The following is a 14,370-nucleotide window of genomic DNA, read 5'->3' as shown; positions in this document are numbered from 1 at the left end:
TCATTTTAACAATACTAATTTTTCTGATCCATGAGCATGAGATGTCTATTTGTGTCCTCTTCAATTTCTTTCATTAATGTTTTGTAGTTTTCTTGTAGAAGTCTTTCACCTTGTTAAAATACTTTCTTAAGTTAATTCTTTCTTATCTTTTATATCTTGGCTCAAACCTTGGAAAGCTTTTGTTAATCTCCCCAAGTAGAACTCTTACATTATGTGTTCTCATGGTACCCAGTGATTATTCTTTATCACAATTTAATTATATAAAATTTATTTCATAAAAATTGTATAAAATTTATATGATTATTTGACTAATGCCCATTTCCTCACTGTATCGTAAGTGCTAATTGGCAAGATTCCATTCTTGGCTCATGACTGTGTCATCAATGCCTATTGAAATTTTATTTATTTATTTTTAAATTTTTATTAGTTGCTGTATAAATGAATATAAGTCAGACAGGACTCAAAACAGGTATTGGAAGTGGGAACAGGTGAGCATTTGGGGGAAGAAGAAAACAGTTCCCATCAGAATACAGTAAAGTGAGTTTTATATTAGGGTAGGATATTGGCCCAGCATAATCCATTTATATGTTTCCTGCTGGGGCAGAAATTAATTCCAGATCATGAGCAGTTCTGAGCCATAAAAGTTTCCATCTTCATGAAAGGGCAGGAGGAGTGGGAGGAAGAGATCACATTTGCTAGATTTAAACCTAGGGAAGCAGCTAATGCTAAGTGAAGAAATCTCTGTTCTGTAAGTAGGAGATCTTGTTTCTAGTCCAGCTGTGATACTGTTTTGCTCTGTACCCTTGGAAAAGATGTAGTATAACATTGGAGAAGTCATTATTTGTGTTTACATTTATTTATATAACTGTATAATGAGATTTTAAAAGTTAATTTCTTAATGTGTATTAAAATGAATGAGATAATAGTATATACAAACATTTTTAAAGTATATAAACATTTCATAAATTGGGCTTAACATTTTCCTGGAAATGGGAGATTCGTCAATTTTAGAATTTCTGTTATTTTTATTCATAATTATTAGAGGTGCCTAAAAGAGGGTCATGACATAAAAAGCCCTATCTCCTGTGGCCACTGTATTTTAAGTCTTGTAAGGAGGTGGGACCGTATCAGTTTTACTTACTGTTTATCCTCTGTACACAGTTCCCAGAAATTATCTTTGAAAGAATGATATACTGAATTGTCCTGAAGGCCTTTGTGATTGGCATTCTTTGATTTTTTTGCCTTGTAGGCATTCTACAGATAGAAACTATCTGAGGCAAAACTCTTGATGTTTATGTTTGCTTTTCTTGTATTTCAGCTGTGGCAGAGGTAAAACTTCGAGATGATCAATATACACTGGAACACATGCATGCTTTTGGAATGTATAATTACCTGCACTGTGATTCATGGTATCAAGACAGTGTCTACTATATTGATACGCTTGGAAGAATTATGAATTTAACAGTAATGCTGGTAAGAGAAACATGTATGTAATAATATATGTATGTAATATCAAGCAAATTTGATAATTAAGTTTCCCTTTTGAATCTAATATCCAGAGAAGTGAGGTACACATACCTGTAGTATATAGAATCCTATCTACGTAATATTCCATTTCTTATTTCAATTTTAATTTTCCTCTTTCATCCTGTTATTTACACTTACTCACCTCCACTCTCACCATTGGGCAGCGACTCTCATGGATTTTATATATTATTAATACTGATGTAACTGTTCAGGTCTGCTTTTCCTATGCGAGGTATTGTCCCCAACTATAATGGTGAATTTGCTTTTGTTTTAGTTTTTACTTTATGTATTTTTCACTATGTTAATTGGTACAAACATTTAGGATTGTTTTGTTTATACTGAATTGATTCTTTTAGCATTATAAAATGTCTCTGTTCATCTCTAGGTTCTGTGAATATTTTTTGTCTGGAAATTTTCTTTGATATTAATACAGTTATTTCTGGATATTTGTAAATTAATATTTTTCTTCTTATATCCTTTTTCTGTTTATCAGTGTTCTTGTTTTTAAACAAGAAGAGCATATAGTTGGCTCTTGTTTTTTCCATATGACAGTCTTTCTCTTAATTGGAGGGCTGACATTTATACTTAATTTAATCTAGTTCCTGATATTCTTGGGTTAATATTACCATCTTGCTCTTCTCATTATGCCCTGTTTGTTCTTTGTTCCTTGGTGTCTCTGTTCCTACTTTTTTGTGGGAGGAATTAATCACAGTTTTTCTTTTTAAAAAAAAATGTCCTTAGAACTCGATTTAATTTCCTCTTTTGGCTTTTTATTTAAACCTGTTTGTATTATTTTTAAATGGTTGATACAGAGATTATAGTGTTTTCGTTGACTTACCACAGTCTGCCTCTAACTAATATTATTTTACTTTTAAAACAATGTGAAAACTTTACAACAATATAATTCCTTTCACTTACCCTCTCATTGTTTGAGCTAATTTTATCATATGTTTTTCACCTTCATATGTTGGAAACTCCGCTATACATTGTTAATACATTTGCTTCAAACAGCCAATAATCTGTTAATAGCTTCCTAAGTACTCTGTTCCTTCTAGCCCTCCTGCGCATTGCATCTACAGAGTAGTCTGTCTAATTTGCGTGTTTAATATTATCACTTGCTGAAATTCTTTTAATATTTCCTTCATGGCAAAATCTGTGTTTTTAATATGTAATTTTTAAATAGGCAATGTGTTCATGTAATTTAAAAAACAAAAAAGTTATAAAAGGTATTTAGTGAAGCCCCCTTGATCCCATCTTTTATCTATCCTGTCTCCAGTATCCATTATTTCCCCTGCAATGTCTTTATTGGTTTTGTGTGTCTTTCCAGAGGTGGTGGGTTATCTGTTGTTGTTTTTTGCAAGTATAAACACAAAATGATGTTGCGGGAAGTCAGGGACCCCAAATGGAGGGACCGGCTGAAGTCATGGCAGAAGAACGTAGATTGTGAAGATTTCATGGACATTTATTAGTTCCCCAAATTAATACTTTTGTAATTTCTTATGCCTGTCTTTACTGCAGTCTCTTAAACATAAATGGTAAAGATTTCATGGACGCTGATCACTTCCCCAATCAATACCCTTGTGATTTCCTATGCCTGTCTTACTTTAATCTCTTAATCCTGTCAGCTGAGGAGAATGTATATCGCCTCAGGACCCTGTAATAATTGCATTAATTGCACAAATTGTACAGCATGTGTGTTTGAGCAATATGAAATGTGGGCACCTTGAAAAAAGAACAGGATAACAGCAATTGTTCAGGGAATAAGAGAGATAACCTTAAACTCTGACCGCCGGTGAGCCAGGCGGAACAGAGCCATTATTTTTCTGCTTTCAAAAGCAAATGGGAGAAATATCGCTGAATTCTTTTTCTCAGCATGGAACATCCCTGAGAAAGAGAATGCGCACCTGGGGGTGGGTCTCTGAACTGGCCCCCGCTGGGCATGATCGTCTCTTATGGTCCAGCCTGCAGAGGTGAAATAGACTCCAGTCTCCCTATAGCGCTCCCAGGCTTATTAGAAGGAAGAGGAAATTCCTGCCTAATAAATTTTGGTCAGACCGGTTGATCTCAAAACCCTGTCTCCTGATAAGATGTTATCAATGACAATGGTGCCGGAAACTTCATTAGCAATTTTAATTTCGCCCCGGTCCCGTGGTCCTGTGATCTCACCCTGCCTCCACTTGCCTTGTGATATTCTATTACCTTGTAAAGTATTTGATGTCTGTGACCCACACCTATTCACACACTCCCTCCCCTTTTGAAACTCCCTAATAAAAACTTGCTGGTTTTTGCGGCTTGTGGGGGCATCACGGAACCTACCGACATGTGATGTCTCCCCTGGACGCCCGGCTTTAAAATTTCTCTCTTTTGTCCTCTGTCCCTTTATTTCTCAAGCTGGCCGACGCTTAGGGAAAATAGAAAAGAACCTACGTGAATATTGGGGCAGGCTCCCCAATAAAATAATATATATGCTTAAAATAAACTTTTCATCTTTGCATATACGTTTATATGCCGAGTTTTCTCCAACCTTGCCTTATAGCACTTTGTATACTACATTCTAGCCATACTAAACTCTTGCAGTTCCTGAGACATGCGCTGTATCCTATTTCTTCTGGTCCTTTTCTCATTGATTAACTGCCTGGAGCATACTTTTAATTCAGTGTCAGTCTGCTTTGCAATCTTTACTTAAGTCCCGGGTAACCATTTTGTCATCTAGCAAGCTTGCCTTGACATCTTACCTCTGTTCCCCTAGGAATATTCACACCATTGGCTCTCAAATCTACATGTGCTATGAATTTCCTCTAGTCTAGAGGTTGATATGCTTTTCTGCACAAGGCCAGCTATTTTAGGCTTTGTGGGTCAGATAGTCTCTTGTTGCTCACTTTTGCTGTTGTAGTGTGAAATCAGCCATAGACAGTTTATAAGCAAATGAGTGTGGCCGTGTTCCAATTAACCTTTATTTACAAAAACATAAAATGGGCCTAGCGTGGTGGCTCACGCCTGTAATCCCAGCACTTTGGGAGGCAAAGGCGGGTGGATCAGGAGGTTAGGAGTTCGAGACCATCCTGCCTGACATGATGAAACCCTGTCTCTACTAAAAATACAAAAAATTAGCCGGGCGTGGTGGCAGTTTCCTGTAGTCACAGCTACTCGGGAGGCTGAGGCAGGAGAATGGCATGAACCCAGGAGGCGGAGCTTGCAGTGAGCCGAGATTGCGCCACTGCACTCCAGCCTGGGCGACAGAGCAAGAGTCTGTCTCAAAAACAAACAAAAAAAACATAAAATGGGCAGGAATTGGCTTGTGGACTGTAGTTTGCCACCCCCTGGACAAGGCCATGGGTTCTAGCACCCAGCAGAAGGCTTGATCAATATATTTGTTGAATGGATAATAGCTGTGTAAAGTTCATTATTACTGTTGGGAGTTGGCTTTGCATTCTGAATAGGATCTTCCTCCTGTTATTTCTAATCAAAGTATAGGTATGAGTTCTGTATTAGCAATGTAGTGTTTATCTCAAAATGTTCAGAAAGGAGTTAGACATTTCCTGGTAATAAATATTTTCCTCCAGGTGACTCCTAAAACAGATAGTATAAAATTCTGATTGTTTCTTGTTGGATCAGAGGAGGTGCAATCTGGCCTCTTACTCTCTTAGGTATTAGTTGCTGCTTCTTGCTAGTCCTATGTTCTACTAAGAATTACTATCTAGGCCCAATGTGTATAAGCCAACTAAAGTGATAGGACATGAAAGAGGCTGGGCAAGGATCAGACTGCACCGGTCGTGGTCAAGAGATCTTTATTGGAGGTATCGAGCAGAGAAGGAAGAGAAGAGAAGGAAGAGAAGAGAGGAGAAGAGAAGGAAGAGAAGAGAGGAGAAGAGAAGGAAGAGAAGAGAGAGAAGAGAAGAGAGAGAGAGAGCTGCTGGTGTGCTGGGTTTTATATCCCTTGGGCCTACGTGGGGCGGGCCCAAGGGAAGGCAGGAGATGCTTCTTTCTGATTGGCCCTCCTTTGGCGGGTTCAGACAGTGCCCAGTCAAGGAGGGGAGAAGAACCCGGAACCGACGCCATTAAGGTACCCCTGTTACCTAACATTCCTCCCTTTTTTGTTTTTTAAGAAGTGGGGAAATGGGCGTTGTAGTTCGTTTGGCTACTTCCTGCTGAACAGGGGCGTTGTGGGAGAGGGGTATGGGAGGACTGTGAGGATTGTGGACAGGGCACAGTAGGAGTATAAGGTGAGCCAGTGAGAGGGTGGCAGTGTCCCAGACTGTGGGGTTGACAGATAGGGACAAGGAAGACGGAGTGTGGGGTTGGTCAGTTGAGTTGGCAACTAGGGCGAGGAGGGAGGTGGAGTCTGGGAGAGCTATGGGATTAAAAGTGATGGCTGCTCTAAACTTGGAAAGGATATCTCTTCGTAATAGGGGAAGGGGGCACTGGGGCATAACTAAAAACCTATGAGAGAAGAGGTGACCTGAGAAGGAGCAGGATAAAAGTGGGGTAGTTCTTGGGCGCATGGTTTGGCCTCCTACCCCGACTATAGGAGGGCCGGAAGTGGAAGTGACACCCCAAAATTCCTGCAGAACCGAGAAAGTGGCTCGTGTATCGAGGAGGAAGGTGACGAGGCGCCCATCTACTGTGAGAGGTACCCTGGGCTCCTGTGCAGTGATAGTGTGCGTCGGGCGGGGGGAGTCCCAGGGCTCTGTCAATCATCAATGGCCAGCCCTAAGAGGTCGGGGGCGGGGCCGGGGCCGGGGTCTGGCCCAACCCCCCTCCGGGAGTTGGGGCAGTCGACGGCCCAGTGACCCGGCTGGTGGCATTTTGGACACAGCTTGTGTGGAGGCCTGGGATTGGGACACTCACGGACCCAATGCCCTTCTTTGCCACACTTGAGGCAGGGCCCAGGGGGCTGATGGTGGGCAAATGGTGGCTTACAGTCACCAGTGTTTATAGCTGGCCGAGGAGGGGCTCAGAGAGCTTGAGCCAGCATTTGACACTTTTGCCTCCTCGCCTGCTCGTCACAGTTATGGTATACCTTGAACGCAGTGGCCAGAATCTCGGTCTGCGGGGTGAAGGGACCTCTGTCTAGCTTCTTTAATTTAGCTCTAATGTCTGGGAAGCTTTACGCAAAAAAATGGGACATGAGAAGCTGCCTGCCATCAGGGGCTTCTGGGTCTATGTTGGTATATTGTTGGAGTGCCTGTGTAAGGCGGTCAATAAAGGCGGATGGGTTTTCATGTTTCTCTTGTACGATTTCGTGAAGTTTTTCAAAGTTGACTGCCTTTTGGGCTGCTTTACGCAGCCCGGTTATTAAACAGGTGGCGAAGTGGTCCCGGGCAGCGACGCCAATTTGGGTGTTGTAATCCCAGTTAGGCTCTTGCTCAGGGACTGCTTGAGCCCCTGTGGGCAGGGCTGGGGTTGTTTGGTGGACCTGGTCTGCATGAGTGCAGGCTTGCTCCCAGACTCACCGGCACTCCTCAGGGAGAAGGGTGTTAGAGAGGATCATGTAAATATTGTGAAAGGTGAGGCTGTAAGCTTGGAGAAGATACTGGAATTCTTTGATATGTGAAGCGGGGTTGGAGGTATAGGAGCCTAAGCGTTTTTCGATTTGTGAAAGATCAGCCGTAGAAAAGGGGACATGGAAGCGAACGATGCCTTCTGCCCCTGCTACTTCTCGCAGAGGAGCGAGGACAGGGAGGTGAGATCTGGAGCGAGTAGTAGGAGGGCTGAAAGGTGGAGGAAAGGAAGTAGGAGAGGTTGGAGAGGACGGGGAAGGAAGGCCGGGGTTGGCGGAAGGAGGTGAGGCTGCCGCCGGGGCGAGGCCCTTGCGGGCTGGGCGGCAGCGGGGGAAGGGCTGTGGTTGGTGATATGGCAGGGGCTCATCGGCGGGATCAAAGTCAGGAGCGGAAGGAATGAGGGGGGTCAGGGAGGGTGACAGTTTGAGGGCCTTTAGGAGGAAAAACCCATGGAGGTGCGGGATCTCTGCCCATTTTCCTGTTCGCTCACAATAGTTATAGAGATCCTGGAGGATACCAGGATTGAGGGACCCATAAGGGGGCCACTTGTTTTGGTTATCTAAGGGGTAAGTGGGCCAGTCTTGTGTGCAGTATTTAATTAGACGTTTTGGTTTGAGGTCGGCCGCTAAGCCTAGGGCTGACAAATTGTTTAGGAGGCATCGTAGGGGAGAGTCGGCCGGCAGGGATGCGGAGCCTCCCATTGTGGGGCTACGAGAGGATATGCAGTGAGGGCTAAGTAGGGCGTCCCCTAATAGCCGAACACTGCGACGTGACTCAGAGCTTCCGGTTCGGTCGTCACCAAAGCGAAAGGACTGAGGGGCCGACTATGGCCGAGGACCACGGGCCACCTGGTACCAGGATTTTTGAGACGAGAAAGGGAAGGGGGCCCCAGGCCGGAGACGCGAGGAGGAGAGGGAGAAAACTCCGTTCCCTGCAGGCCGAGTCTAGAGTAAGATTTACGGCGGCCGAGAACGGGCGGCTGAGATGGGAGTTGGTCGGCTGGTATTGGACACCAGGAGGGGAGACTTACCGAGATGAGGCCGGTGTTGGGTGGAGAGGTCGGCAAACAGGAAAATGGGCCAAGACTGGCCGGGGTCTGGACCGAGCCCGAAGAGGATCGGGGTCCCACTGAGAGGAAGTGGGGAGTCCCGATCCGAGTCACGGCACCAATGAAAGAGGCCGGGCAAGGATCAGACTACACCGGTCGCGGTCAAGAGATCTTTATTGGAGGTATCGAGCAGAGAAGGAAGAGAAGAGAGGAGAAGAGAAGGAAGAGAAGAGAGAGAAGAGAAGAGAGAGAGAGAAGAGAAGAGAGAGAGAGAGAGAGCTGCTGGTGTGCTGGGTTTTATATCCCTTGGGCCTACGTGGGGCGGGTCCAAGGGAAGGCGGGAGATGCTTCTTTCTGATTGGCCCTCCTTTGGCGAGTTCAGACAGTGCCCGGTCCAGGAGGGGAGAAGAACCCAGAACCGGCGCCATTAAGGTACCCCTGTTACCTAACAAGACATGCATTTTTATGAGTGGCTATGCTCTGATCTCTCTGATCAAATAAATTTTAATGATCAAATAGATTTTGATGTAGAGTTCTGTGTGTATGTGCGTGAAAGTTTTTCCTTAATCCTTTTTGTGTTAATGAATAGGGCATTTGTTGATAGCATTTGCTGTACCATAAAGTTTGCCAATAACATTTATTCTACCAATTTTCTGACTCAAGAAGTCAGATGACATTATGGTAAATCTGAAAGTGTTAATTTTTGTAGTACCATCCATATTCATAATTTATTTTACTTTTCCATAGGTATCATGTGGCACATGTGATGTAGCTCTAATACTTGTTGTTAGGGAGGTAGGGTAGTTAGTCGAAAGGGAACTAGACATTTAATACAGACTTACCAAATGAGTTCATTTTAACGTGTTTATTGAAAACCTACTCCGTGTAGGACACTAATGTATAGGTTGGTGCAAAAATAATAATGGTTTTACCATTACTCTTAACATGTTCAAGTACTTATATGTATACTTACACATATAAGTTCAGGTAACTTATATGTTATACTTTTTAGGTGCTAATATGAGTGTACAGGTAACTTACATGGTAATATGTAGCTGACAAAAAGGGTACAGCAGTCTGCATATATCCTTGGCTTCAGTTTCAAAGAAAATAAGAATAATGATAAGGTTTTTTAGACGTTAAAGCAAGGTGTGTGAAAATGCTTTGAAAAGTGGAAGGCATTATGCAAATATAAGGAGATATTACTGGTATATGCGTTGGGGTATCACTTTATGGGAGACAAACACTGGCTAGGTTTTTTGCACATATTCCTTCTTTGAGAGCAGTAGAACTGTATGATAAGAATAAATCATAATGTCAGGTAACTTTTATTGCATAGAGATTATTACATATCAGGAACAATTCTAAACACTTTACACATACTGTTTAATCCACAGAACAATGGATCCTGTGGATCCTTTCTCATAGGATAATATCCTGATATTATCCTGATATACGAGATACTATTATTATCTACATCTTACAGTTGAGGAAACTGAGGCGTAGGGATGTTTGTAAGAGCCTGGATTTGAACTCATTTATTCCAGAATGCCACAGTACTCTACCAGTTCTCCTTTTTTCTTGTTAATAGAGACGGATATTATGTGTTAGTAGAGACAGAGTTTCACCATGTTGCCCAGGCTGGTTTTGAACCCCTAGGCTCTAGAGCTCCGCCTGCCTCAGTCTCCCAAAGTGCTGGACGATTACAGGCATGAGCAACTACTTCTCTAATCACCTGTTCAGTTTTTTGTGCAGTAATGGGTTTATTCAAAGTGTGTTTCTAGGGTAATTTTGTAATATGTATTTTTATTAGAGGAAACCATCAGTTTCCTCTTAGGTTTCCAAATATGCTGCTATAAAGTTGCATGCGTTATGCTCTTAAGATTATTGTTGTCTTTTCTCTCTTTTCTCTTTCCTTTCTATATTTTTCCTCTTTTTACCTAATCAAGCTTTAGAAAGGGTGTTAGTTTATTTTTACAGAACCATGTTTTAGGTTCTTACAGCTTGTTTTCTGCTTAATTTTCTTTGGTTCTCAGACCATATTGTACCTCGGAATAATTGTGGAGTAATTGATCAAAACAAAAACTAATGTCAAGGTACCATTTCCCAAAATTCTGATTCATTATTGTCAGGGTTGGTCATGGACTGGGAACCTGCATTTTATCAAGCACCTCAGGTGGTTTTGCTTGTGGTCCAGGGATGACCAGGTATTAAGAAATTTTGTACCTGGGATACAGAAGAAAACTACACTTATTTCTTATTATTTTTCTCATCAGCAACAAATGAAATCAACCTACTCTGAGTTTCTGTTAGGTGCGGGCAGGTAGAGAATGTTGACCACTAACTAGACTATTGGCTTATAGCAGAAAACAGCTCTTCCAATATCCATTTTATTGTTTAATAATTTTTTTTGTTTTCTTTTGTTTTCATCAAAGGCACACGTGCACAAATCCTAGACAGGCTCCTTTTCTGTGACTGATGTACAAATGACCACCTTTGTTAAATCTGAACTGTTGTAGTAAAAGTGAATGCTATGGGACCCAACACTTGAAAGCCATAGGTTGCTAGGTCTTCAGACTGTCTGGAGCCAGCAGGTGGCAGCAGGTCTACATACTGGTTTATAAAGACAGAATACACTACTTACAAGAAAGTTTAACTTGTAGGTTTACAGTCCTTCATTTTAGAGAAATGTCCCTTGGGAAGAAGTGTGCTAAGGAAGTAGAAAAATGCCTTGGGAAAGCAAAAAAGTGTTTAAAATTTGGTTTTTTAATATATCATTATTTTATATGATATTATGGCTTATTTTAAAGTAATGTGTTCTGTTTCTTAGTATTTAGGAAATTATTTCTGTAATAATTTGTTTTGTATTTACCTGAAAAGCTAATTTGTTTCTGTTACTAAAAGAGTGTCATCTTATAGTGCCTCTTTAATCTGTACTTAAAGGTCTAAGGGGCAGTTACTGGATTTCATTGGTAAGAATATATGTGTGAGGCTGCATCTTGGAATGACAGGTTACAACTATTTGTTAGAGGAGCTCAGTTTTATGTCAGTATGTTCATCTCTAGGCCTGAATGTCAGCTTGTTTTCACAGTTGAGTTAATTATTAGGGGACCACTTACTTACCTGTGTAGAGACAAAGGCAAAGTGTCTCCTTTATTCTTAGAAAGTTTGCTGAAAATCTGTTGACAAACGGCAGATTAATATGAGAAAAAGGCATATAAATATATTTTAACATGTGTACATGGCAGAATCCAGGAAAATGACTACCCAGTAACCCAGTGGGGTACAGATGCTTATATACCCTTATTCATACCCTTCTTGTATTTGATCAGTAGGGTACATGGGGGAAATGCGGGATAGCAAATGATCTTTAGGGGGAAATGAATGAATGGGCCTAATGCTCAGACAATGATTAGTTAATACTTTTCTTTGGAAATTGAATGGGATGGAGGGCAGACAATGGTTTGTGACTAAGTTCATCTAGGCTGTAGGTGGGGTGTTTAATTTTCAGCCTCTTCCTCTGTGATAGAAGTTTTAATCTTCTCTGGTGAATGAAATTTCAGGGAAAGCAATTGTGTTTCTCTTTGGCAGGTCCAGTTTATAGGTAGATGAAGGAACTTCAGAGAATAGCTTCATCCTGTGCTTGGCAGACACAGGAAGGGAGGCGAGGCCAGAAAGACCTTGAGGCTGCTTCATGTTGAAGTGCCATTATTTCAGAGTAACATTTTTTGAGCTGCAATGCCTGATGAAAGAAAAGAAAAAATAAAGAGGGGGGTAAATTCTTAGAACTGTGCGTTTAATACAAAAAAAAAGGAAAAAGGAACTTTTTATATTCTTTCTTCCAAATAAAGTTAATGGTTATTAATGATGAAAAGGGTTTGTCCAGAAAAAGATCACTTCCTTTAGGCAAAGTTTTAAATATCATTGTCTTTTAATACTAGTAAATAGTATCTAATAATGCTAGTAAATGGTATCCCCACTTGCTTATTTTTTTAAACTTGAGTAGCCCTTTCTATAAATCTATATTTACTAGAAAACTACTTTGTTAGTTCAAAGATTCTCTACCTATAGCTGCAACTAAGAGGGCCCCAAAATATGTTTAAAGATGTTTTTTATACATATATATAGTTTATGTATCACTTGTTTACTATTTATTTACAGTGTCATTTATATATAATATGTGGCCATTATAATTTTTATACTACATCTATATTGACCCAGGCATCTGCATTAAAAATATTGTTTAGAGGCCTGAAGAAAAACTGAATATAGTAGTTATATTCAAGGTTGGTTTGGGGGGTTGGGGGTGAGTATACTAGAAATTGTGTTGAGATCTGAAGTATTAATTTATTTAGAAAATCTTGAGAAGTGGTTTCTTCTCAAGCAAATGTGGAGTAGGGGAAAGAAAACCAACTTTTGGAGTAGGGTTTATCAGGATTTGAATCTTGCCCCTGTCATTTTCTAGCAGTGGAGCTCCAGGCAAATTATTTAATTTTTTTGAACCTCTCTTCTAAGTGTGGTTAATAATTTTAACTTCATAAAGTTTGGTGATAAATACATGACATGGCAAAAAGTCAAAGCACTTATTTAATACAATTCTTATACGTTATACTGATTCAGTAAGTATTCCGTTCATCAGTGAAATTTTAATCCATATGAGTAAAGTCAATTGCCAGTCCTGGGCAGGGACAAATCCCCAAGCTTGATGTGTAGGGAAGGGAGGGGGCCTGAACAATCCCTGAGGAGTAGTAGAATAGCAGATGGAACACTGAGAAGGGATATCCTTGAGGATAGATTTCCACAATGGAAAGGAAATGAGAGATTCTAAGAGACGGGCTAGCGGCTTGTAACCTACATGGAAGAGGTTATGAAATGACGACAGAATAGAATGGGCCTGTGAGGCTGGAAGGAGATATTTTCCTTGGTCCAAGAACCATTTGCCTTGTGTGGGAAGAGTTTGATAGATGGAAGTTTCAGCGGGGGAGTAGGTGGGAGTGACCCATGAGGAGGAGAAAAACTGGCCCTGAGAGACGGAAGTTGGAAGCTGGCTGCTTCTTTAGCTACATTATCAGCATAAGCGTTGCCCTGAGCGATGGGATCTGATGCCTTTTGATGGCCCTTGCAGTGAATGACTCCAGCTTCCTTTGGAAGTAAAGCGGCCTTGAGAAGAGTTTTTATTAAAGAGGAATTAATGATGGAGGACCCTTGCGTAGAGAGGAAACCTCTTTCAGCCCATATAACAGCATGGTGGTACAGGATATGGAAGGCATATTTAGAGTCAGTATAAATATTGACGCTTAGTACCTTTGCAAGAGTGAGGGCCCGAGTTAAGGCAATGAGTTCGGCTTGCTGAGAAGTAGTGGAGGGGGGCAGAGCAGTAGCCTCAAGGATAGATGTGGAAGATACTATAGCATAGCCTGCCTTTGCTGGTGAGTGGCAATTAGGCCTGGTGGAACTGCCATCAATAAACCAAGTGTGATCAGAGTGAGGGACAGGAAAGAAGGAAATATGGGGAAATAGAGTGAATGCCAGGTGGATCAGAGAGATACAGTCATGGAGGTCAGGTGTGGTATCAGGAATAATGTGGGGGCTAGCCTAAAACAGTAAGGTCAAGTTGTTTGGGCAGAAAGGCTACACAGCACAGTCCCGGCTCTTGTGTAAGAATTCCAACCACACAGCCCTGCACTTCAGCTGTGTGTAATGAAAAAGGTTGGCATGAGTTAGGGAGAGCTAGTGTGGGAGCAGCTTTTAGGGCTGTTTTTTAAGGATTGGAAAGGGAAGTGGGGAAAGGATTTAGGATTTATGGGGTCAGCTAGGTTTATCTAGAACAGAATAATGGGTTGTGGAGGGGAGGTATTGAGGATAGGAGAGTATATGAGTTTGGCACCATGGGGTGGTTGATAAGGCGCAGATCCTGAACTAACCTGTAAGACTTGTCCAGTGTTTGGACAAGTGAAATGGGGGAATTGTAAGGAGAGTTTATAGGCTTTAAAAGGCCATGCTATAGCAGGCGAGTGATAACAAGCTTTAATCCTTTTAAAGCGTGCTGTAGGATGGGATATTGGCATTGAGTGAGGTAAGGGTGATTAGGTTTTAATGGGATAGTAAGGGTTGCATGATCGGTTGCCAAGGAGGGAGTAGAGGTGTCCTATACTTGTGGATTAAGGTGGGGAGATACAAGGGGAGGATGTGAAGGAGGCTTTGAACTGGGGAAAAAGGCGGCAATGAGATGTGGCTGTAGCCTAGGAATAGTCAGGGAAGCAGATAATTTAGTTAAAATGTCTCGACCTGATA

General features: G+C 41.6%; 1 protein-coding gene across 2 annotated transcripts in view; it reads left to right on the top strand.

Annotated features, from left to right (window-relative positions):
• Window positions 1-14,370, top strand: part of NUDCD1 (NudC domain containing 1) — an 88,051-nt gene that overhangs the window by 10,949 nt on the left and 62,732 nt on the right. For both annotated transcript variants that reach the window (XM_055287067.2, XM_055287068.1), the window contains exon 2: window positions 1,319-1,473. In XM_055287067.2, the coding sequence (XP_055143042.1) occupies window positions 1,319-1,473 (155 nt within the window). The remainder of the gene's footprint in view (window positions 1-1,318; window positions 1,474-14,370) is intronic.

Source organism: Symphalangus syndactylus, chromosome 7 (assembly GCF_028878055.3).
Source record: "Symphalangus syndactylus isolate Jambi chromosome 7, NHGRI_mSymSyn1-v2.1_pri, whole genome shotgun sequence".
Lineage (NCBI taxonomy): Eukaryota > Metazoa > Chordata > Mammalia > Primates > Hylobatidae > Symphalangus > Symphalangus syndactylus.
This window is presented reverse-complemented; position numbering and strand designations above follow the sequence as displayed.